This window comes from Salvelinus fontinalis, chromosome 9 (genome assembly GCF_029448725.1).
Source record: "Salvelinus fontinalis isolate EN_2023a chromosome 9, ASM2944872v1, whole genome shotgun sequence".
Taxonomy (NCBI): domain Eukaryota; kingdom Metazoa; phylum Chordata; class Actinopteri; order Salmoniformes; family Salmonidae; genus Salvelinus; species Salvelinus fontinalis.
Window position 1 is genome coordinate 36739614 of NC_074673.1, and position 23950 is coordinate 36763563.

The 23950-nt window shown below is 42.2% G+C and overlaps 1 protein-coding gene and 2 non-coding genes across 4 annotated transcripts; 1 reads left to right on the top strand and 2 right to left on the bottom strand.

Annotated features, from left to right (window-relative positions):
• Nucleotides 1-2899: 2899 nt before the first annotated feature.
• On the bottom strand, nt 2900-2972 carry trnav-cac (transfer RNA valine (anticodon CAC)). Its single transcript has one exon. It is a non-coding gene; the product is annotated as a tRNA-Val (tRNA).
• Nucleotides 2973-3186: 214 nt separating this feature from the next.
• Nucleotides 3187-3258, top strand: trnad-guc (transfer RNA aspartic acid (anticodon GUC)). Its single transcript has one exon. It is a non-coding gene; the product is annotated as a tRNA-Asp (tRNA).
• Nucleotides 3259-8781: 5523 nt separating this feature from the next.
• Nucleotides 8782-23936, bottom strand: LOC129862509 (trafficking protein particle complex subunit 14-like). 2 transcript variants are annotated; one of them, XM_055934258.1, is made up of 15 exons: nt 23484-23936; nt 22743-22869; nt 22369-22442; nt 18799-19228; nt 17657-17752; nt 17257-17386; nt 17004-17090; nt 16674-16794; nt 16324-16471; nt 15679-15761; nt 15344-15495; nt 14991-15127; nt 11278-11364; nt 10387-10493; nt 8782-10280 (listed from the first exon to the last, which is right to left on the bottom strand). In XM_055934258.1, exons 1-15 carry the CDS (start codon nt 23546-23548, stop codon nt 10124-10126), a joined length of 2001 nt encoding a protein of 666 aa, XP_055790233.1. In that variant the 5' UTR covers nt 23549-23936; the 3' UTR covers nt 8782-10123. The 2 variants fall into 2 exon arrangements, with proteins under 2 accessions (XP_055790233.1, XP_055790234.1); XM_055934259.1 differs by having other exon boundaries at nt 22743-23936.
• Between the last annotated feature and the right edge of the window lie 14 nt (nt 23937-23950).

Consider the following 23950-nt stretch of genomic DNA (forward strand, 5'->3'; position numbering starts at 1 on the left):
GTCCAGCCAGGACCTGCCAGAGCCGTCCAGCCAGGACCTGCCAGAGCCGTCCAGCCAGGACCTGCCAGAGCCGTCCAGCCAGGACCTGCCAGAGCCCGTCCAGCCAGGTCCTGCCAGAGTCCCTCAGCCAGGTCCTGCCAGAGTCCCTCAGCCAGGTCCTGCCAGAGTCCCTCAGCCAGGTCCTGCCAGAGTCCCTCAGCCAGATCCTGCCAGAGTCCCTCAGCCAGGTCCTGCCAGAGTCCCTCAGCCAGGTCCTGCCAGAGTCCCTCAGCCAGGTCCTGCCAGAGTCCCTCAGCCAGGTCCTGCCAGAGTCCCTCAGCCAGGACCTGCCAGAGTCCCTCAGCCAGGACCTGCCAGAGTCCCTCAGCCAGGACCTGCCAGAGTCCCTCAGCCAGGATCTGCCAGAGTCCCTCAGCCAGGATCTGCCAGAGTCCCTCAGCCAGGATCTGCCAGAGTATCTCAGCCGGGACCTGCCCCTTGTCCCGGTGCTGCCCCTTATCCCGGTGCTGCCCCTTATCCCGGTGCTGCCCCTTGTCCCGGTGCTGCCCCTTGTCCCGGTGCTGCCCCTTGTCCCGGTGCTGCCCCTTGTCCCGGTGCTGCCCCTTGTCCCGGTGCTGCCCCTTATCCCGGTGCTGGTCCTTATCCCGGTGCTGGTCCTTGTCCCGGTGCTGCCCCTTGTCCCGGTGCTGCCCCTTGTCCCGGTGCTGCCCCTTGTCCCGGTGCTGCCCCTTGTCCCGGTGCTGCCCCTTGTCCCGGTGCTGCCCCTTCTCCCGGTGCTGGCCGTTCATTTAGGGGATGTTAGTTTTAGGGTGGTCATTGGGAGGGGAAGACAGAAGCGGGGAGTGACTATGGTGGTGTGGGGACAGCGTCCAGAGCCTGAGCCACCACCGTGGTCAACTGCCAACCCAGACCCTCCCCTAGACTTTGTGCTGGTGCGCCCGGCGTTCGCACCTTGAGGGGGGGGGTTCTGTAACGGTCCTGACCTGTTTTATGTTGTTTTTGTATGTGTTTATGGTCAGGGCGTGTGTTTTGGGTGGGCAGTCTATGTTTTCTGTTTCTATGTTGGTTTTGGGTTGCCTGGTATGGCTCTTAATTAGAGGCAGGTGTTTTGCGTTTTCCTCTAATTGAGAGTCATATTTAGGTAGGGTGTTCTCACTGTTTGTTTGTGGGTGATTGTCTTCCGTATCTGTGTTATGTTTTGCACCATACGGGACTGTTCGGTTGTTCGTTCGTTTTGATGTAGTCTGTTCCTGTCCGTGAGTTTTACGTTTAGTTATGTAAGTTCATGTATAGGTTTTCGTCTACGTCGTTTTCTTGTTTTGTATTTTGAAAGTATTTTGTTTTCGTGTTGCCGTCGTTTACAAATAAAGAGATGGCTTATTTCCCTAATGCTGCATTTTGGTCTACTGATCCTTCTCTCCTCTCCTCATCTGAGGATGAGGAGAACGACAGCCCTTACAGGCAACTGCTTTTGCACCCATGTGAACACTTGACTTTGACATCAAGTATGTATCTTGAGTATCGAAATAAAATAGACGATTTTCAGATAATCCCCCCCCCCCCCCCACCCCAATTTTTTTTCACCGGTCGCACCAAATGATCAGATTTTTGGGGTAAACCTGACAGCGAGTGGAAATAACCTTTATTCTTCACCAAAGGGAAGCTCACAGGCACCTTCATGATGTCACACGAGTACCATCATGTGATTTGATGCAAAATTGTGACTTTATGACCGTCGCACCGAATGATAATCATGAAGGCTATTTTTCCGGACAAAAGTATTTAAAGTATTTAAAACCTTTCTGCCTAAACTGTCTTACCCATACAGACGTATAGTGCAATAGACCCTTAAAAAATAATGTCAGAATAATCGTTTGACAGTTGTGTTATGATTTTAGATGTTTTATAAACATTTATATAGCTTGTATTTGTCTTCGGACAGTATAAAAAATAAAATAAAAAGTATAACTTTTTTCTAAACTTTAGAACACCGAAAGTTAGTTTTTTCACATTTAACCGTTAACTCTTATAAGACTCAATAAAAGAGAAAGGGCATAGTTACATAACATGTGTATAAATTGGTTGTTGATTTTGGAAAATATTTAAATCAGACACCAAAATATGCATATCACGTTATTGACCCATTTTCAGATACACAGGGTAGCCTATCCATTTGGCATGTAGCTAGTTTCATCAGAGATTAGGATTTTGGAAAGCGCTTGACGTCGACAAATCCTCCTCCTGATAAATGGTCAGTCGGACTACTGTCATCGCCACTATAGATGGCAAGCAAATATAGCCATCTTGTTTATCTGCTGAAAGTTAGGTTGTTAACTAGCCATATTGATGTGATCTGTTATTAGCTAGCCAATTTGACATGGTTCATCAATCAATGTATCCTATCATGTCTGTCAGCAGCAATCGCGATTAAACACTATTAAAAACAATGTTGAAAAAAGGACAATGTTTGCTAACTTTGTTAGGTAGGTTACGTTGGGTTGGAGAAAATAGTACATTGGGTCTACTTATTACTATGTTTAGTCAACTACAATTTTCTGCCAGTAGCTTGCAGGGTAAACATCAGCTAAAAGTACATCGGCAAATGCGCTCTTCTGCTACTTGACTGAGCCCACAAAGGATGGGGAAATGAACCTAAACCACTCATACTTGTCAGTTATAGTTATATATATCACAAAAATATAAAATGTATGGTGGCCAATATTGAAAGATATCACGAGGCTACCCTCACGTGGGCATCTAGTCGCATTTTGTGACTTTTTGACATTGCGAGTAAAAATGTTAATTGGTCGCATCGGTGCAAGCTGCCATTTCCAGCTAGTCACTTCACTAATAGTTTCGTTAAAACTGTAATAGATATAATTCGACTGGTTAACAAAATTGTTTCCGCCCGGTTTCGAACCGGGGACCTTTCGCGTGTGAGGCGAACGTGATAACCACTACACTACGGAAACTGGTTGTTATAGCTTTGGCCACACACTATCTTATACGTCATTGTTATACATTTACGTGTTTTGTCCTCCAGGATCATTGACCCGCACTTTTGAATCCCATTCCATATATAATGGTTTTATTTGGAAAATGACAAAAATAAATTATTTACATACTAAACGCCTTTTACTTTATGCAAATTTAAAAAGTCAACTATTCTGAATGCAGATAGGTCATTCCTCGTTAGTATAGTGGTCAGTATCCCCGCCTGTCACGCGGGAGACCGGGGTTCAATTCCCCGACGGGGAGGATTTAATTTTTCTCTAACATCCTTAATCATATTACCCACAAGTTGCCCGTTACGCAGTTTTCTAGACCCTTATCACTTTCAATCAATTAACTTTTCTTCTTAGTACTTCATCAATGAAATCTCAGCATTAAAATGTTATTCCTTTAATGAAAATTATGATATTGAGCATCGCCATTTAGTGCTGGAATAAATTCCATGCAACTACAGGATTAGATTTATAGGTTAACTGTTTATTTCTACTACTACTACTGTTTATTTCTACTAGTCCTACTACAATTCTGTTTAAACCAATTGTAAAACATTGCTTACTAATATAATTTAAATTAAATCTAGAATCGGCTTCCTATATTGCAACAAAGCATCCTTCACTCATGCTGCCAAACATACCCTCGTAAAACTGACCATCCTACCGATCCTCGACTTCGGTGATGTCATCTATAATATAGCCTCCAACACTCTACTCAACAAACTGGATGCAGTCTATCACAGTGCCATCCGTTTTGTCACCAAAGCCCCATACACTACCCACCATTGCGACCAGTACGCTCTCGTTGGTTGGCCCTCGCTTCATACTCGTCGCCAAACCCACTGGCTCTAGGTGATCTACAATTCTCTGCTAGGTAAAGCTCCGCCTTCTCAGCTCACTGGTCACCATAGCAGCACCCACTCGTAGCACGCGCTCCAGCAGGTATATCTCACTGGTCACCCCCAAAGCCAATTCCTCCTTTGGTCGTCTTTCCTTCCAGTTCTCTGCTGCCAATGACTGGAACGAACTGCAAAAATCTCTGAAGCTGGAGACTCCTATCTCCCTCACTAGCTTTACGCGCCAGCTGTCAGAGCAGCTCACAGATCACTGCACCTGTACATAGCCCATCTGTAAACAGCCCATCTATCTACCTACCTCATCCCATACTGTATTTATTTATCTTGCTCCTTTGCACCCCAGTATCTCTACTTGCACATTCATCATCTGCACATCTACCATTCCAGTCTTTAATTGCTATATTGTAATTACTTCGCCACCATTGCCTATTTATTGCCTTAACTCCCTTATCTTACCTCATTTGCACTCACTGTATATAGACTTTTTGTTTTCTTTTGTTCTTACTGTATTATTGACTGTGTTTTGTTTATTCCATGTATAACTCTGTGTTGTTGTATGTGTCGAATTGCTATGCTTTATCTTGGCCAGGTCGCAGTTGCAAATGCGAACTTGTTCTCAACTAGCCTACCTGGTTAAATAAATGTGAAATAAATAAATTAAATAAAACATAATTTGCTTCATACAGGCAGCTAATATATTTACCTTATTTAGTGTACTTACACTGAAGGTACAAAAATACATATATAAAATGTATGGAAGAAGAACTCTTCCTAATTCAGTTGGGGAGATACGTGATGTCAGACTTTCTATTATAAATTGTAATTCCCATTGGTTCTGCCTCTCTGACTGAGCGGTGTCAGAATAATTTTTAGTTATTTGATTGCGAGGGGCCAATCCGTGTTAGTATAGTGGTCAGTATCTCTGTCTGGCCGCGATAGACATGGTTTCAATTCTCCTCTTTCCTTTGTTGTTATGGAGTTTGTCATCCACTGTGCTGTATTTGGATTCATGATTTGCAATGTAGTAGTGGCAGCACTATGAATGACAATTGGCAGTTTTATATCTCCAATATACACTGTAAAAATATTTTTTTTGTAACTAGTTCCACAGCCTTGTCGCGTGAAATTCACATTTTGAGTTGGCCAAAACTTTCTTCTGACTCAATGAGACAAGTTGGGAAGAAGTTAATTTAACTTAGAATGAATTATAAAAAATGTGTTCATATGGAAATTATTTTGATATTGATATATGTTGTAAAATTGTTTTGTTAAAGGATAATATTTTTTTTTACAACAAAATCTCAATTTTTCCTTCCAAACTTTATCCACAACGTTATATTGTAGTGATGGCGAATAAAATGTATAGTTACATATCGGGAGATCATTTTTGAAGCTATATTGAATCCAAGACCGGGCCCACCCATTAGGCAGATTGATGCCGGCGGCTGACCAAGACGCACCTCCAACATATAAAACCTCACAGACTAATTCTGCCCTAAAACAATAACAATTTCTCTCAACCAGTGGCATATTGGCTTTTTATGTGAGTGCTGAAGCTGCCCTGTGATAAGCAGTGCCCACTATGTCAAAGGCAGGGGCGCAAAATATTGCCAATTCCCAGCGCGCCTCTCCAGGGTGCTGTTGAAAAAACTCATTGCTATGGCGCTCCAGAATTATCTAACAAATCATGTAGCAGATCTAGCCTATGGTAGAAAGACAATGTAGCCTTTTCTGTAGCCTACAGGCTGGAGATAAAATTACACATTTTACATCGTGCAAGTTTCTCAGATCAAATAGCCTAACCTAAATGGCGCCCAATCAAATAAAAAACAGGCTGACATGTTAACAAATACCATATCCTAAAAACAGGACAGGTCAAAGTAAAATTGACTATATGCAATGGACAATCAGGCTACTCACAACTGCTGTCCAGGAGTTTCAACCGTGGGCTAAATTGTCGTGATCAGAGGCTTCAAGTTTGTATTCATACATTTTTGATGAGCTGATCATAGCGAAAAAGAAAATACTTCTGCATTTCCCGCTGTGTAAACACATTGATTCTCATTCCAAATAGACAGATAAAGTTGGACGTGGCTGATATTCATAGCATAACAGGAAACTTCACCGCTATACACTCTGAGGTGTTGTTCAAGTCTCCCTACATAATTATGAGTGATGAGAGGGTGTTTCACTCCACTCCACTTCAATGGCTGTGAGAAGTTGCTTGATAGTGGCGGGAACTGGAACACGCTGTTGTACACGTCTATCCAGAGCTTCTCAAACATGCTCAATGGGTGACATGTCTGAGTATGCAGACCATGGAAAAACTGGGACATTTTCAGCTCCCAGGAATTATGTACAGATTTTTGCATTATCATGCTGAAACATGAGGTGATGGCAGATGATGACCAACACTACAAAGGGCCTCAGGATCTCATCATGGTATCTCTGTGCATTCAAATTGCCATGAATAAAATGCAATTGTGTTTGTTGTCAATGGTTTATGCCTACCCGTACCATAACCCCACCGCAACCATGGGGCACTCTGTTCACAACATTGACATCACCAAACCGCTCACCCGCATGACGCTATACACGCTATCTGCCCAGTACAGTTGAAACCGGGACTCATCCGTGAAGAGCACACTTCTCCATTGAAGGTGAGCATTTACCCACTGAAGTTGGTTACCACACCGAACTGCAGTCAGGTCATGACCCTCCTGAGGACGACGAGCACACATATGAGCTTCCCTGAGACAATTTCTGCACAAATTGTCGAAAACTAATTGGTTGTCCAAACCCCCAGTTTCATTAGCTGTTTGGGTGACTGGTCTCAGACGATCCTGCAGATGAAGAAGCCAGATGTAGAGATCCTGTGGCCTTTTATTGTCCCCAGTGCAAGGTGCACCTTTGTAATGACCATGCTGTTTAATCATCTTCTTGATATGCCACACCTGTCAGGTGGATGGATATTATCTTGGCAATGGAGAAATGCTTACTAACAGGGATGTAAACAAATTTGTGCACACAATTTAAGAGAAATAAGCTTTCTGTGGATTTTGGAAAATTTCTGGGATGTTTTATTTCAGCTAATGGAACATGGGATCAACACTTTACCTGTTGTGTTGATATTTTTGTTCAGTTTATGACTGAATACGTTTTTACCCCTCTCAGTTCCTTCAGGTTGCCCACAGTAATTCCAAACCAAACCAGAACTCTTGTCAGTTTGTTACCATGGTGATATACAGCTGCTCAGCCATCAACTTCACTTAGGTAATCCATACATCAACATGATTTACCAATAAACTGTATCAATCAATACAGTACTTATGGCTAAATCTTCACTTAGTTCACTTAGTTGAGACACATATGGGCTCTGGTGAAAAATAGTGAGCTATAAAAGTAGTGAGCTTGTTCCCAGGTAGATATTGACATGTGGATGCCTAACTGCCCAGCCTCCATGATGCACCCCCCTCCCCAGACCAAAGTCACGTTGACTGAAGATGAGAATCTCTCAATCCTCCCGGACATCAACTCCACCTACAACCTCCTCATCACTGTCCCTACTGTCCCAGCCCGCAGCAGACTACGTAAGACACACACAGTTTCTGATGACTGATGTCCCAGCCCTCTGCCGACTATGTACAATCCACACACACATCTTGTCTCTTATCCACTAAAATCTTGTCTTTTACCTCCATCCCCTCTTTCCTCTCCTAGGTGCCTCTGTGTGTAAGTATTGTGAGCCTGTGTTCAGCAGTGGCGCTCCTTGCAGGCTGGTGGAGAAGGTGCAGGCTGAGCTCAGGGCCATTTCTGATGAGATCACAGACAGGAACAAGAAGCTGGAGATGCCCTACGACACAGGTGTCAAACTCATTCCACGGGGGGTCAAACTCATTCCACGGGGGGCGAGTGTCTGCGGGTTTTCGCTCCTCCCTTGTACTTGATTGATGAATTAACATCACTAATTAGTTAGGAACTCCCCACAACTGGTTGTCTAGGGCTTTATTGAAAGGAAAAACCAAAAACCTGCAGACACTAGGCCCTCCGTGGAATGAGTTTGACACCCCTGCCCTACGACTACATGTCACCCGAGAACAGTGTGGCCATCTGAGCTGCTGTAATACACACTCACGTAGACAGACACACACACTTCCAGACCAACAGACACACATTTATAGCCATATGCACACACTAGCATAATGATTTTACTCTATCAACCACAATATTTGTTAGGTTTATAATAATCATGATTACAAAAATATTTTTAAACACTGAAACGTAACTGCTTTGATGGTGTTATTGTCTTTTTACATAGTCATTTTTAAGACTGCACTCTAGTTCTCATTACACTATTGACCTCGAAGCCAGTTTTTTAATTGTTACCCTTTAAATCAGGGACTGATGTACAACTGGGACACCAGGTGTGTGCAATTAGGTAGAACAGAAAACCAGCAGGCTCTGGACCTCGTAGGGTAAGAGTTCAGTACCCCTGCACTATTGTATAGCCTATACCACGTGTCAAACTCATTTCACGGAGGGCCGAGTGTCCGCGGCTTTTCGAGCATCACTTATACTTGATTGATGAATTAAGGTCACTAATTAGTAAGGAACTCCCCTCAGCTGGTTGTCTAGGGCTTAATTGAAATGAAAAAACAAAAACCAGCAGACACTAGGTGTGAGTTTGACACCCCTGGCCTATACACTACACCAGGGGTATTCAACTCTTACCTTACGAGGTCCGGAGCCTGTTGTTTTTCTGTTCTACCTGATAATTAATTGCACACACCTGGTGTTCCAGGTCAAAATCAGTCCCTGATTAGAGGGGAACGATGAAAAAATGCAGTGGAACTGGCTTCGAGGTCCAGAGTTGAGTTTGAAGGCACTACATACTCGCCTCAGTTTAAAATGACACAGTGTAGTGCTGCTGATGGGATTTAATGATTTTGATGAGATGCAGCGATACACAGAGATCAGGTAGTTCACTCTCCTCTCCTAATGTAAACCAGGAATCAACAATAGCAGAAAAGAATACCGGCTGCATCTCAATAAGATATAGTGGCCTCCTCTCCTATTATCCTGTCCTTTTCTCCTCCATCTTTGCTGAGCGAGAGGCAGACTAGGACTTAGCTTCCACCTTTCCAGTTTCTTAATGTCAGTGTACTTAGATGGAGGAAAGAAGATGGGCGCACACACCCTAAGACTATTGAGATGCATCCCACAGAGTTTCAACAACAGGGAGCAGCATTGATTCACTGTAAAGCGACTTCAATTAAAGTGCCTGAGCATTTTAAACTGTCAATATTAACAAAAGTCTTTAAAAACAATCAAAACATGCTTTCACAAGCAGCAGCTTAAAAAGTATGACATTGCTGATATTACTATACTGACACTGAGCCAAGAAAGGGGGAGGAAAGAGTAAGAGATCAGAATAATAAATAAATAGAGCTGAACACTGTAAAAGGCATCATGGACAGTGAAGTTTGTACAGTGCAATAATGTTCTGTATATCTTGCATAACTGGCAGCATTTAGCAAAGTATAACATACAGTATTTGAGATAACTGTACAGTAGTATTTCTCCTTAAAAAGGATAGTTCTATCTAAATAAGAAATGAATCAAAGGAAAAGTCTAAACGGGATCCTTGGGACATCACAATTCTGACGTCACCCCATTGAAGTTTAAATTTAAAACAGTTAAGGCGAGAGTTAAGATTAGAGTTAGGTAAGGGTGGGGGTTATGGTTAGGGCAGGGACGTCCCAAGGATACCAGATAGAACTAACCATAAAGAAAGGCTAAATTACAAATGTTCTCATGTTGTTTTTCATTCGACCCAAAGAGAGGAGTCTGTTCTAATGTCATCAAAATGACCACTGTGACCTCACAGAAGGCGACATGGTTTCACATGGGTTCTCTTCACACCCCAACAGGTTTGTTGTTCTGACCATAGAAATAGAATAAACTACTTCTATGGTTCACACATCAGTAGCAGCATGAGTGTTAGAGATCAAATCAGTTACATTTAGATAATACTGTGGCTTCTGCCTCATACTCAGTTTAGATCTTAGGCCCTCATCTTCACACTAATTTTTCTCTATCTGCATCTTTCGCTCACCTACCATTGTCAACATTCTTCTCTCTCCATTCATGTTATCTATCTCTTATTCTCTCTCTACCCTATCCTCTCTCTCCCCCCCATCCTCCCTCACCCCACATCTTGTATCTTCCCTTCCCTCTTCACCTCTCATCTCCCTCCCTCTCCTAGCTGATTGGGTCCAGCACCAGGACTTTGCACTCCCTCTTAGCGATCTTGTCCAATGACAGCACAGCTTTCTCCTGGGGGGGCAGGTAGAGGGGCCGACCTACAGGAGAGCCCACCGGAGGGGTGATGGCTCGCCTTTCCATCGCACTGCCAGTCCTGAAACACAGACACACCAGTATGAGCTTAAAGATGCATGTGATACAATAAATAAGTGTACAGAGGACACATAATGACTGTGTGTGTGTGTATCCTCCCTGCTAACCTCATGATGTGAGAGCGTGACGGTTGTTGATGAGAGAAGCTCTGTGATCGTCCCAGACTGGCCTGGTGTCTATCCAGTAGGTCTCTGACTGCAGGGCTGGATGGACTGTTCTTACCTAGAAACACAGATACAGTTGCTCTTTGTTTTCCTTCAGTTCATGTTAAAAAAGGATTTGTCATTTACTAATAATAGTAAAAAATGTGTATAATTTCTATAGCGCTTTTCATTAAAGTTCTCAGAGCTCTACTGAGAACTTTTTTTAAACATACAATAAAAACAACAGTGCCTTTGGAAAGAATTCAGACCCCTTGACTTTTTCCAAATTTTGTTAGGTTACAGCGTTATTCTAAAATGGATTCAATTGGTTTTCCACCCTCATCAATCTACACACAATACCCCATAATGACAAAGCAAAAACAGGTTTTTCGTAATTTTTGCTAATTTATAAAAAATAAATAAAAAATGGAAACATTACATTTACATAAGTATTTGCAAATATTTCAACAAAAAAAAATTCGCTCTGTCATTATGGGGTATTGTGTGTAGATTGCTGAGATTTTTATTTATTTAATCATTTTAGAATAAGGCTGTAACATAACAAAATTTGGAAAAAGTCAAGGGGTCTGAATATTTTCCGAAGGCACTGTACATTTAGAATCATGCAGATACAATAGCAATAGTAGTCTAGCAACATGCATGGCAACATAACAAGCAAAAATAGAACAGAAAAATCTAGTTTTCACAATTTCTGATTAACATTATCGATATGCATATTTAAAGGTGTCTCCAAAAATGACGCATTAATGTATCATAGCCTATTGTCCTTCATTAACATGTCATAGTGTATAGATTGTCCTTCATGCCATTCTATAGGCTCTGTAGATTCTCTAGGTTCTTACGGGAGAGAGGGCGGGCGTCGGGAGGAGGGTTGGAGACAGATGCTGTGAACTGCAGCTTCAGCTTCATATGTTGACTCAGCTATAGAGCGAGAGAAAGATGTAGAGGAGAAAGGATAAGATAATAATAATGCAGTGGCGTGCCGTGGGCCTGGGCCTTCAGTGAGGTACTACACAGTCCCACCCGAATTAATCCACCTCTTATTACCATCATTATGATGCCATGGCTCTAGACACTATACATTTAGACAGAAACGCAGTATAACCAGGCGTTGCGTCACCTTGAAATTGACATTTCTATTCAGAGAATTGCAGGGGAAGAGTACAATACAGTACAGTTCAACTAATAGGCAAGAACATAGTCGAGTGCAACAGAGTTATATTAATATTCTTCTTCTATCCATTTCTGGTCCACAAACTTTGAGCTTTAAGTCCCCCCCCCCCAAAAATACAGTGTGTTCACTAAACAGCGCATTGTCGCACCCAAAGCAGTTTCACCGTGATGATAAAAACACATAACTATTCACTGAAAATAAAAGAAAGAAAACAAATAATTTGCAACATAGGCTATTTGCCATTTTATTTTGTTAATATATAGGCTATTTAATATTAATGAAATAAAATGCGAAACATACATACACATTTAATAAAAAATTAAATGCATTGTGTGCCTACTCACCAAAGACTGATTATTTGAACACAAAATCCTTCCTTTCCTCAAGAAGACTTCAATGACTCTGTTGTACAGTCTATCTGTGCGTTTTAGTTCCACCAATAAGTCCTTTTCTATCGACATGGAGGCTAATGCTGAAAGCCGAGTCTGTCCAGTAGCATTTCTGGAATACGTTTTGATTCACTTTAAGGCCGAGAATGACCGCTCGACAGAAGCCGTGGACACAGGGATAGTCACTGTCACACATGCCAATGTGTAAAGTTGCCCCATGTCCTCATTCAGATTTTTCTGCTTAAGGAAATCAAGGAGATCAGAGGGACTTTTCCCCTCAAAATCAGTCATAGCATACATTACAGTCAGTTCTGTTTTTAGCTTGGATAGGTCGAACAGTGTTCCGTGACTCTCTGTTAAGCTGGAGAAGGCTGTTTGCGGGAATCTTTTCCAGTAGGTCTGAAAGTGCTGGGGGTCCAGGAGGGATAGAAACATTAATTTTACGTGGTCTTGAAACCTGATTCGTATCTGGAAAAGAATGTTGTCCAGAATATTGCTGTGGAGTTGTTGGTAGTATGTGCGAGGGTCTCCTTGTGCTGGGCCTCTGCGTGCGATGGGTGAACTTGAGATGCGCGCTGTGTCATCGTAGATTTGACTGAACCTGCGCCTCTCTCGCTCAATTGTGTCACAAAACTCGTTCACCCTTGTCAGGCAGAATTGTACATCCAAAGTTTGTTTCTGTAGAATTCCAAAAAGCACATCCGAATAATTAAAAATCCCATTGAATGTTTCAAGCAAAAAACAAAACTCAAAATCATCCAAACATGCATTAAATCCATCAGCCATAAGCACAGTATCCCCGTCATGGCCATCATGATGTTCCAGTAAGTGGTTAAACAGCTCCTTTAGTGCAACTCTCTTTTCAAAGACTGCATTGACCAATCTAGATGTATATTGCCACCTCGTTGGTGCAACCTTAGGAAGACGACGCTTGCAGATGTCATCCAGCAGTTGCGTGGGCTTAGGGGATCGTGAGAAAAATGCTGCAAGGCCATTGAGGTTGGCAAAGAAGACCTTGCATTATTTAAGCTTTGAGGCTCCTTGAGTCAGTACTAAATTTAGTCGATGTGCATAGCAGTGAATGAATAAGGCCATCGGTGCCCTCTCCTTAAATTTAGCCTGCATTGAGTCCAGATGCCATGACTGCTGCGCCATCAAAACACTGTGCCACAACTTTATTCAGACTACATTCATTTTCCTCCAAGAAATGGAAAATAAGAGCGGCAATGTCATCAGCTCACTTGCCGCTTGTCACATCTTCAAATCGGATAAATCGCTCCTTGACTCCTGTGTCCGTCACTTAACGCAGGACGAGTGAGAGCTGTGCTGCATTTCCCACATCTGTTGTCTCGACCACCATAACAGCAACAAAGGGAGCTTTTTTAATCTCCATTTTGATCTCTTCTCCCATCACTTCAGCAATAGCATAAATTAGGTCATTTTGTATTTTGCCTGACGTCCCAATGAACACTTTGTTAGTGGACAGGTGGTATTGTAAATCTGTGTTGCTTTCAGAAAGAAAAGAAATAAGCTCCACGTAGTTCCCTTTGTTTGTGGAGTCAGCACTTTCATTGTGTCCCCTAAATGAAAGTTCCTGTTTACCCAAAAACATGACACAATCAATGAGTCTTTTCAATATTTCCCTATTTTTCTTCACCTTTTCATTGTGCAGCTCCGTTGCCCTGCACGCTTGTTCGTTGAGCTGTAGATCCACTCGGGTGTCCCCAAAAGTTTTCAAAAGCACCATTGCTTGTAAGTGCCCAGCCGTACTTTGGTGTCTCGTTGCTGCCTTGGTTAGACAACTCAAGTTTGCAAAGCCAGTGTGGCTCCAAACACCAAATCGATCACTTGCAAATAATAGGCATTCCCAGCAGTACAGTTTGCAGTGCTTCTCGGAGCCTGTGAGCCATTGATAGCGCTCGTAGTTGGAACTTTAAAAGTGGCGAACGAACCCCTTTCCCGCCTGTGACAGGCTTTGTAGCGTCGGCGTCGGGCGACCTCTCCTTACAATGTCTAACTTTTCTTGAAAAGTTTGTCTTGAGAATGGCGTTATAATTATATCCTCGACCAAATCGATATCTTCTCCTCCTTCCGCCATTGTGGGTTGAAAAAACAGCTTAGTAGTACGCAAATTAATTCGTTTATCAAATTCAGTTTCCTAGTTCTGAGGTCCTGCATAGACCTGCCCATAGGACCTGCCTCTCAATATTGGTAATCCAATCAAAAGACGTGCATGCACTATGCCTGCTAGCTGGCTTCTGTGTAACACTGCAGCCAGCCAGCAGGTGTACAATAGCCAACTCTAAAGCTGATTGGTTGACACTAAATTTTCATTTCCATTCACTTTAAGCTACAAGCGCCCGCACTGTTGATTCTGAAGGCCTGAGGGCAGATTTTAGACCCCTGGCAACACATGATGGCTGAATATGATTGGATAAAAGATCTAACATAAAGACCAACCCTCCAAATCTCAACCTGGGGCTGGAAGCCGTGCAACCAAGAGGAAAGATATGAAATGAAGAGTATAACTCTTACTCTGGGAAATAATTTAATACATATTTGTGGGAAAATATATTTAAAGAAAAATTATATTCTGATGATGTTTAGGACAGCAGAGAAGGCCTTGATGGCCCTGACGGCCCATCACTGTAATAATGATTATTACTACACTGAACAAAAATTGTAAAAACACAACGTGTAAAGTGTTGATCCCATGTTTCATGAGCTGAAATAAAAGATCCCAGAAATGTTCCAGATGCACAAAAAGCTTATTTTGTCCACAAATTTGTTTACACACCTGCTAGTTAGAATTTTGAAAAATAAGCTTTTTGTGCATATGTCAAATTTTGGGGATCTTTTATTTCAGCTCATGACACATGAGGCCAGCACTTAACATGTTGACTTCACATATTTGTTCAGTATACAATGTTTTTTTATCATCAGACACACCCGAATAGTGTATCCCCATCCAGTGTGTATTGTACCTCGTAGAGTCCTGCCTTTAGTATCTGGAAGGCGACAGTGAAGGAGAGAGTGCAGCCTTTCCGACAGTGGCCCAGGTTACTGAGGGGGGAGTGACACACTACAGCCCCCAACGCTGCATCCTCACTCTGCCCATGACCTGGAGGGGGAGGTGAAGGAGGGGAAATGGGGTAGAGAAAGGAGAGAAGAAACTGGGAAAATGGAAAGGTGCTTGAAAACTGTTCTTCACAGAAATAAGACACCCGTCACCATTGGCAAAAACAACTTAATAAACTAATTGGTCACAAAGATTGTACATTTGTCAAGGAATCTTCCTTCCTCGGCTGTCCAGAGCCTCCACACACACCCCCCTCACCCTCAGGTGTCCAGACCAGACGTACAGCCAGGAAGTCTTGCAGGTTGTTGAGCAGAGTGTATCTGACCCTAAACTGGTCCTTGGTCTGCACGGTGCTGGGGCTACTGGCGGTCATCACAAACCTGGGACGGTCCAACCGGATACTGGGCAGTCTGGAGGGAAAGTGGGATGGATGGAGGAGAGAAAAGGGAAGGGAAGGAGAGTTAATAAACTAATCTAAGAAAACTGACGTTTCTGGGTGGATGGTAGCAACATCATAAACAGTTGTAGGCCAGACAGAGATGAGTAGTGAAGTGACATTGTGCACATGCAACAAACATGCAATTCAGTGGCACCTGTAGTGTGTGTAGATGCAGTTGGTGAAGGGCATCTTGGGAGTTGACCACTGAAGCACTGCTACTAGAGGAACTTCAAGACCCTGAATAAACACATAGTGACACATCACACTCTGAGGTGACAAAAGTTACTTTTTGGGGAACTGACCAAATTCAGATAGAAATGTGAGTTACAGTTCTGTCATTCTCATTAAAAGCAATTATAAGAAGTGGTTGATCTGTTCTATGTGTGCTATTTCTATGTTTCCTGTTTTTTTGTTTCATTTTTTTGCGTATTTTACCAGATTCAGACAGCTGAAAATACAATATTTCTGGTTATGGAAAATATATTTCACAGCGGTTTAGATGGTACAATGATTCTCTACACTATACTTGCTTTGTCACAAACTCAAAATAGGCAAACATTTCGAATTTCAGCGACCACAAATGGCTTTCTGCATAGTGTTTTTAACTTAACTCAGGAAAAAAAACATATTCACATACACACCACAGCCGGGTGGTGGCACCTTAATTGGGGAAGACGGGCTTCTCACTCACTCACTCACTCACTCACTCACTCACTCACTCACTCACTCACTCACTCACACACTCACTCACACACTCACTCACACACTCACTCACACACTCACTCACACACTCACACACCTCTTTGGAGTCGTCCTGGGGCATGTCGCTGAGCTGCAGCTGGAACAGGAAGTCGTATTCCTCCAGGGCGCTGAGCATGCTGGGTAGTCGACAGGCTACACTCTCCATCCTGCAGAACGACTCCATGGCAACCTCTCCTGACTGGTGGCTGGAAGGATAGACAAAATATAACATCACAGATGTGAGGAAGACAATAATTAGATGTACCAGTAAAGACACTATGTGTGGACACCAACTTACAATGTAGGGTACAAACATTGTCCAGTCAACACAATGCACAAATAAAACAGTTACACACATACACAGACCCCCATACCGCCCCCCTTTCCCTCTCACACACACAGTCGTACCACACGTTGTCAACAAGCATCACAGATCCATCTGGCATCATGGGCAGGTAGGAGGCATTGAAGTTTGGCAGAATCCTGATGTCCCTCACAGTCACCTCCTCCTGAGAACACTCATTTAGTACTGGAAAGTGGGGAGAGAAGAGAAGAGAGGGGGAAAGAAAAGTGTTGAAATGGGAATAGGTGGATACGGAGAGAGAGGAGAAATATGGTCAGGAGGCAGCAGTTTAAGTAACATCAATCTAATCCATCTATCTAATCCAATTATTGTGTCAGTGGAACTAGTATTGACTCTCAAATGAGTTGTCTGTACTGGCCATCTGGCCCTCATACCTTTGAGCACAGTGAGATGCTTCCCAGAGACAGTCATCTGCTTACAGCGAACAGTAGGGGGCGGTAGCACTGTCAGAGTGGTGCTCACTGAGGAGAGGGGGGGTGCTGAGTTAAATCTGAGATGCTTTATTAAGTCAATAAACGTAGATAACTGATTCATATCCATATCTAATATGGTCAATGAGAGTGTAGGATGGCTTTGTCAGTGATGAGGTGTTGACAAGTGTGTGTGTGTATGTGTGTTTTTGTGTACCCTGTGCTTTGAAGGTGTTAAGGTCTTGTCTGAAGGTGTGTGTGGGGACTCGCTGCTGTAGGATGCTAAGGTAGCCATGTTCCTGAACCTCTGCTTTCTCTGCCTCTCTCTTCCACACTGTCACCATCACCTGGACACACACACACACAAACACACACACAATATGCAGATAATGAGCCCCTTAAAAGCTGTCATTGTTCACTTTTCACACTTGATTTAAAACCAAGCCTTCCAAGGGTACTGTATGAATGCAATTTCTTTACGCAAAATGTAAAGCATTAATGGAACACTGAGGCTGCATCCCAAATTGAATATTCCCTATATAGTGCAATAAAAAGTAGTGCACTACATAGGGAAAGGAGTGCCATTTGACACACACAGAATTAGTCTGACCTCTCACCTTGACTTTGAGGGTGTTGACGGGAAGTTTGTCTAATGACACGGTCAGGGGGAAGATGACCTCATCAGTCAACACAACAGGCTCGTCCAACGGAGACTAGAGGAGAAAGAGGGGGGAGTGAGGGGGAGAAAGGGGGAGGGAAAAGGAGAGAGACAGACAGCAGAGTGAGAGGTAGGGAGGAAGTAAGAAGGGAAAAGACAAAAAAAGAGAGATGGAAGAAGACAAGAGGCAGAGAAAGAGACAGAGGGTGAATATTACCCATGCTCTATTTACTGCAGTCACAGAGAGAGGTCCCTGTGTTGTCTCTTAATGACTGACTGAAGATGGAGAGGCATTTTGGAGAGACAAAATGCCTCTCCATCTTCAGTCAGTCATTAAGAGATAACACAGGGAGTTCCTATTGTTCTCCTCACACACACACACTATTGTCACGGGGTCAACAAAAGACAGAGGCAGACACAAATACTGTAGATGTTTTCTGATCTCCATGCCTATGATACAACAGTACAGTAGTGGATTTAGTTAGTGTGATCTGTGATGTTGCTGCTGATACTTTACTAGCTAGCTACAACTCTATGATACTCATTCAAACGAAGGGACTTTACCTATAGAAATCACACATCTCCACAGGCCAGTAGGAAAGACTCTTGACTGACCAACCAACCAACCAACCCCTTTTGATGTCATGTTAGGTTCTATCATATAAGTAGGAAATATAAATAATTTCTATACTGACACTAATATGGGGCTTATAAGAAAGTTCCCAGTATGTCAGCCAATATACAGTGCGGATGCTGCTGGGTGTTGATGTTATGATGCAGATTACAGAATAGAGATGAGAGGCCATCCGTTAAAAAAAACTGTCAGTTTGCATTCTGAGGTGACTTGTGAGAGCAGGTCAGAGTAAATATAGCTAAGGTAAGGGGTTAGTGCAGAATAGACCGATAGGGGCAGATACAGAGATGAATTCCCTTAGAAGGGCATATAGAAAGAAAGAAAGAAAGAAAGAAAGAAAGAAAGACATAAGTAGATTCCTATCAAAAATGTTCATACCAAAATCTAGGACACCAAAGTTACACAACAAACACACACAATACCAAATAACCCATAACGATCCCCATAACCCATAATGATCTCCATACCTGCAACGGCGCCCTGCGGAATTCCCGAACCCCACTCCCCGTGCTGTTGTGGATGAGAAGCGGCCTGCAGTCCCTGAAGCCCCGGCATCTCGCATCCACCCTGCCTGTCAAAGCCGGAGCCCCGTACTCATCCTCGGCCTCCTCCGTGCCCTCGTCACCGCTGCTCTGGTAATCGTGGTGGAGATGATGCGACCGGTGCCTGCTCTCTCCGGGGCTGACGCTAGCCACCGCGCACAAAGAACCCGCCAGCTCCCTCCATGCCCGGACACTTGGGGTCTCCGAGCCGAACCCAGCAACACCTCCCCCGCATCCCACTATCCCAATCCCCGGGCCTGTCGGTGTCTCTCCGCTGGACGCGTCCCTGCACCGGAGCACCAGGAGGAAGCGGACCGTCTCACCGAGGTAGAGGTGACTGCGCCGGGGTAGGGTTCTGTAACGGGCCGGGTCCGAAAGGTCGGAGATTGGCACCGCGGGGAAATACATGAAATACTCGCACTGAGACTCCATCATCCGAACCATCGCAGCAAACAAGCACCTGCCTGTCAAATATAGGCTATAGAGATTGTATATTCTACAGACGCTCCTGATGTAGCCTACACAAACAGATTATCAAGCAATGCTCTGATATCAAACCGAATAAGATCCAGCATCCTATCTATTTGGTGATCAAAAGGTTAACACCATTCTTGATTTAAAGACAGTAGCCTAGTCATTGCACAGGTCCTGCATCATCATCGTTCCTCTACATACATGTAGCTGCTACTGCAGATGGGCTAGCAGCCTCCGAAGCGATGTTCAAAAGCGCAAGTAGCCAACGGCAAAAGTAAATCAGCATAGAGGATGCTGCAACAATAACAAATGGGTTTTCAGAATCATTTATCAACGATGACGTGTCCTGCCCTGTGTGTGTGTGTGTATGTATGTGTGGTTGACCCTGGAATGTATTCAAATGACTTTGCCATGGAAAACACATCACATTAAAACATAATATAGCCTATTTCTAACCACGTTGAAATAAATTGGTATATCACATTTTAGCCACACAAACATACAAGGTTATCACTAGTTAACACAGCCACAAAAATCATAATTATGGCTAAACCCTGCCCATTTCTACAATTGATTTTAAACCTAACCTTAACCACACTGCTCACCTTATGCTTAACCCCAACCTTAAATGAATACCAAAAAGCTAATTTGTGTAGCTTCGTGGCTGTGTTATTTGGTGGGAACCAACATTTGGTTTTAGCTAGCAGATTGTAACCGATGTAAAGACAGTTTCAGATTGGATATTCGCCTTTAGTTTTCTTTACGTCCACCAACAGCAGTTAGGGACCGTCAACATAGTGACAAATCAAAATGTTCAAATTTCAATAGCTATTTAACCACTACTCCTAAAACTTTCAAAACTGGTTCTAGCTAACCCGATGGCATAGACACACATTGCACACATTTTTTTTTACATCTCGCACTATTTTAAATTATTTATTTACATTTTTTAATTTCAATAGCTCATTGGTCATATGACCTACTGGACTCAAACAAGTTTCATAATGTCCACCTACTACCCTTTTATATTGCACACCCTTTAGTTTGTCCAGTTTCATCTCACACGTTTTTACATGAATTTTACCAAATTTAAAATTTCAATCGCTCCTTGGTCATGTGACCTAATGACTTCAAACAAGGTTCAGTATGTCCACTGATTACCCTTCTATATTGCACACCCTTTAGTTTGTCCATTTTCATCTCACAAGATTTTACATACATTTTTCAAAATGTAAAATTTCAATAGCTCCTTGGTCATGTGACCTAATGACTTTAATCAATGTTCAGAATGTCCACTCAGTGGGTCTACATATTGCACACCCTTTAGTTAGTCCATTTTCATCTCACACGTTTTTACATGAATTTCTCCAAATGTAAAATTCCAATAGCTCCTTGGTCATGTGACCTGATGACTTCAAACAAGGTTCAGTATGTCCACTGACTACCCTTCTATATTGCACTCCCTTTTCTTTCTTTTTTTTAACCGTTATTTTACCAGGTAAGTTGACTGAGAACACGTTCTCATTTGCAGCAACGACCTGGGGAATAGTTACAGGGGAGAGGAGGGGGATGAATTAGCCAATTGTAAACTGGGGATTATTAGGTGACCATGATGGTTTGAGGGCCAGATTGGGAATTTAGCCAGGACACCGGGGTTAACACCCCTACTCCTACGATAAGTGCCATTGGATCTTTAATGACCTCAGAGAGTCAGGACACCCGTTTAACGTCCCATCCAAAAGACAGCACCCTACACAGGGCAGTGTCCCCAATCACTGCCCTGGGGCATTGGGTTATTTTTTTTTTTTTTAGACCAGAGGAAAGAGTGCCTCCTACTGGCCCTCCAACACCACTTCCAGCAGCATCTGGTCTCCCATCCAGGGACTGACCAGGACCAACCCTGCTTAGCTTCAGAAGCAAGCCAGCAGTGGTATGCAGGGTGATATGCTGCTGGCTAAAGTTAGTCCATTTTCATCTCACAAGATTTTACATTAATTTTTTTTTAAATTATGAATTTCAATCACTCCTTTGTCATGTGACCTACTGACTTCAAACATGGTGCAGAATGTACCCTTCTATATTGCACACTCTTGCTTGTGAACTGTAAAATCACACGGTTTAACGTACATTTTTCATAGTTTTACATTTCAATAGCTCCTTGGTCATGTCAATTACACACCTAAGAAGCTGCCGTGGATATACACCCACATTGCATAACCTCTAGTTATGTCTCTTCTATATTGTTGTACATTAATATTAGTTTGACAATTAGGGGGTTCAGTCCAGTGTTGTGTTTACCCTTTTCTTTAATATTTATCCATAATAATTACTTATTTTCCCAGTTTTTTATTTTTCCACAGTATTTAACACCGGTACACAGTAGGAGAGAGACAGATAATATCTCCTTTCGTCGTTAATATCAACCATAAAGGAAAAGGGCAAAGAACGAGAGTCATGCTATTAATTGTCCGAAGCAGGGATGGAGAGTGAGCTAGTGAGGTAGGCTGCAGTGGGTTTGATGGTCAATACTTATCCTGAACATGTAACCACAGTAATGGTGGCCAGTAAATCAATGAATAAAAATGTAATATTGACAAATTCAACAGAATTTGTAGACCTTTAATCTTTTCCAACATGTCAACAGACACTTAACTTCAAATAAGTATGAAACATTTCACAGTGACATTTCACAGTGTTAACTTTCTCTTTATCCCAGAGCCTCTTTAGTGTGGATGGGGTATAGCATACATTTTCAACAACAAAGACTGCACTTCCAGTTTGTGTTCTTTACTCTGTTTAACTATTTTGTCTTCATTCCTAGTTACAGCACATGGAACCACCGTTGGCATGCAAAACATTCAATCTAAAACAAAACAAAGCATAACACGTTATAAATCATATCAAATGTCAATGTAGTATGACGAATGACGAATTAGCCATCCATTGTGTTATATCATAAATTGTCTTACATGCCGTCACTGTTGTCAAAAGATTATAGACATGTTAAATAAAGTTACTAACCCAGTCAGTCTTTGGGCCACATCCAGGTTCTTTATCAGTGGCACACATGAAGCAGTTGTTGGCTTTGTTGAACTCTGAAATCATAGGCATGAACTGAGCATATGGTTGTCCGACACAACTACATACAAATAAAGAATTGACATTTGCTTTGAATTAAATGTCATTACATTCCAGACATTTTTGGTAAATCCTCAGTCATTTCTTTTCGTAGTTGCTCCATGTGTTTTTGAAGGTTCCATATTAATTTGGGAGGGGATGTTGGGGAAGTTCTGTGCAACTTCCTTGGCCATCTACACCAAAAACTAAAATATAATTTTTGACCTAATTGTCACATAACAGTTATCCATTCATTATTGAAAATATAACTATCAAACCTGCATTACAAAGACCCCGCAGCTGAAGGTGTCCTGTTGCATGTTGTGAGTTATTTCCCCTCCTTTCCACTTTATGTCCACCCAGTCGTCTTTTCCATGGCAGGATCTTCTCATTTTGAAATATTCTCTTTTTTATTTAAGCATAATGGAATTCTGATTAGTTATAGGCAAATGAATACACAAGCCAAATGTGTATACTGTTTTCCTTATCACTATAATCTAGTAGTAATTTAGTAATAGAGGTCATTTCCTTTATGCCCCATTCTACACACACAGCCTAAATTATAGGCACTGAACCATTTACGGGACAATAATAAAAGTAGCATATAGGATCCAACCCTATCACAGAGTGAATAAATGTAGAGCGTTTGTAGACTTAAAAATAATAATAATAAGTGACAGTTTCATCAGTACGTGCTTAAAGAAAGTCAAATCACAAAGATCACAGATGACAGTGCCCACCAAATCTATGACAATAGAGAATTAAATGTAAGCAACAAAGTGCTGGCCATATAGAGTGGAATCAGGGTGTGATGAGAACCGGCATTCACTGTACATTATTAAGTTTGCAGATTGATCAGTTTTATTATATAGCACTTCAAAATAACAATGGACTTCAGTGGCTTCTTCAGTGTATAAGTGGCTCAAGTTACAGTGGAGCAAGGTTTAATTAGACTTGAGATTAAATACTTTAAGAATGAATATATACAGTGCTAATAGAAACAAATTAGATGTATTTACCTTATGACTGCAACTTTCAAATATATATATTTGTTATATTGTCTAGCAAATATCTTGCCTGGCATCAAATGTGATACGAACTATATATTGTAGCCTTGGTGTTTGGCACGGGGTATACATACTTAAATGATTGTTCAAACTGATAGAAAAATCTGGAAATTATTGATGACAAAATTGAATGGCTCAATGAAATGTATAGGTTTTAAATAATTTGGGTACAACTACACATTTGGAGTTTTTATTATAGGCCTGTTGAATAAATATAGAATACAGCCTGTGACAACCGCTTTTAACTGCCTGTGAAGATCATAAAACAGACATTGACATTCGTATGAAGTTAGAAATTCAATCAGATTTATGACAAATAACCTCATAAATGATATATTCATGACGGTGTACTGTATTTCAAAAGTAGCGCCCCACATGGCCAATCCCCATAATTCAATGTTTAGAACGGTTTACACCCA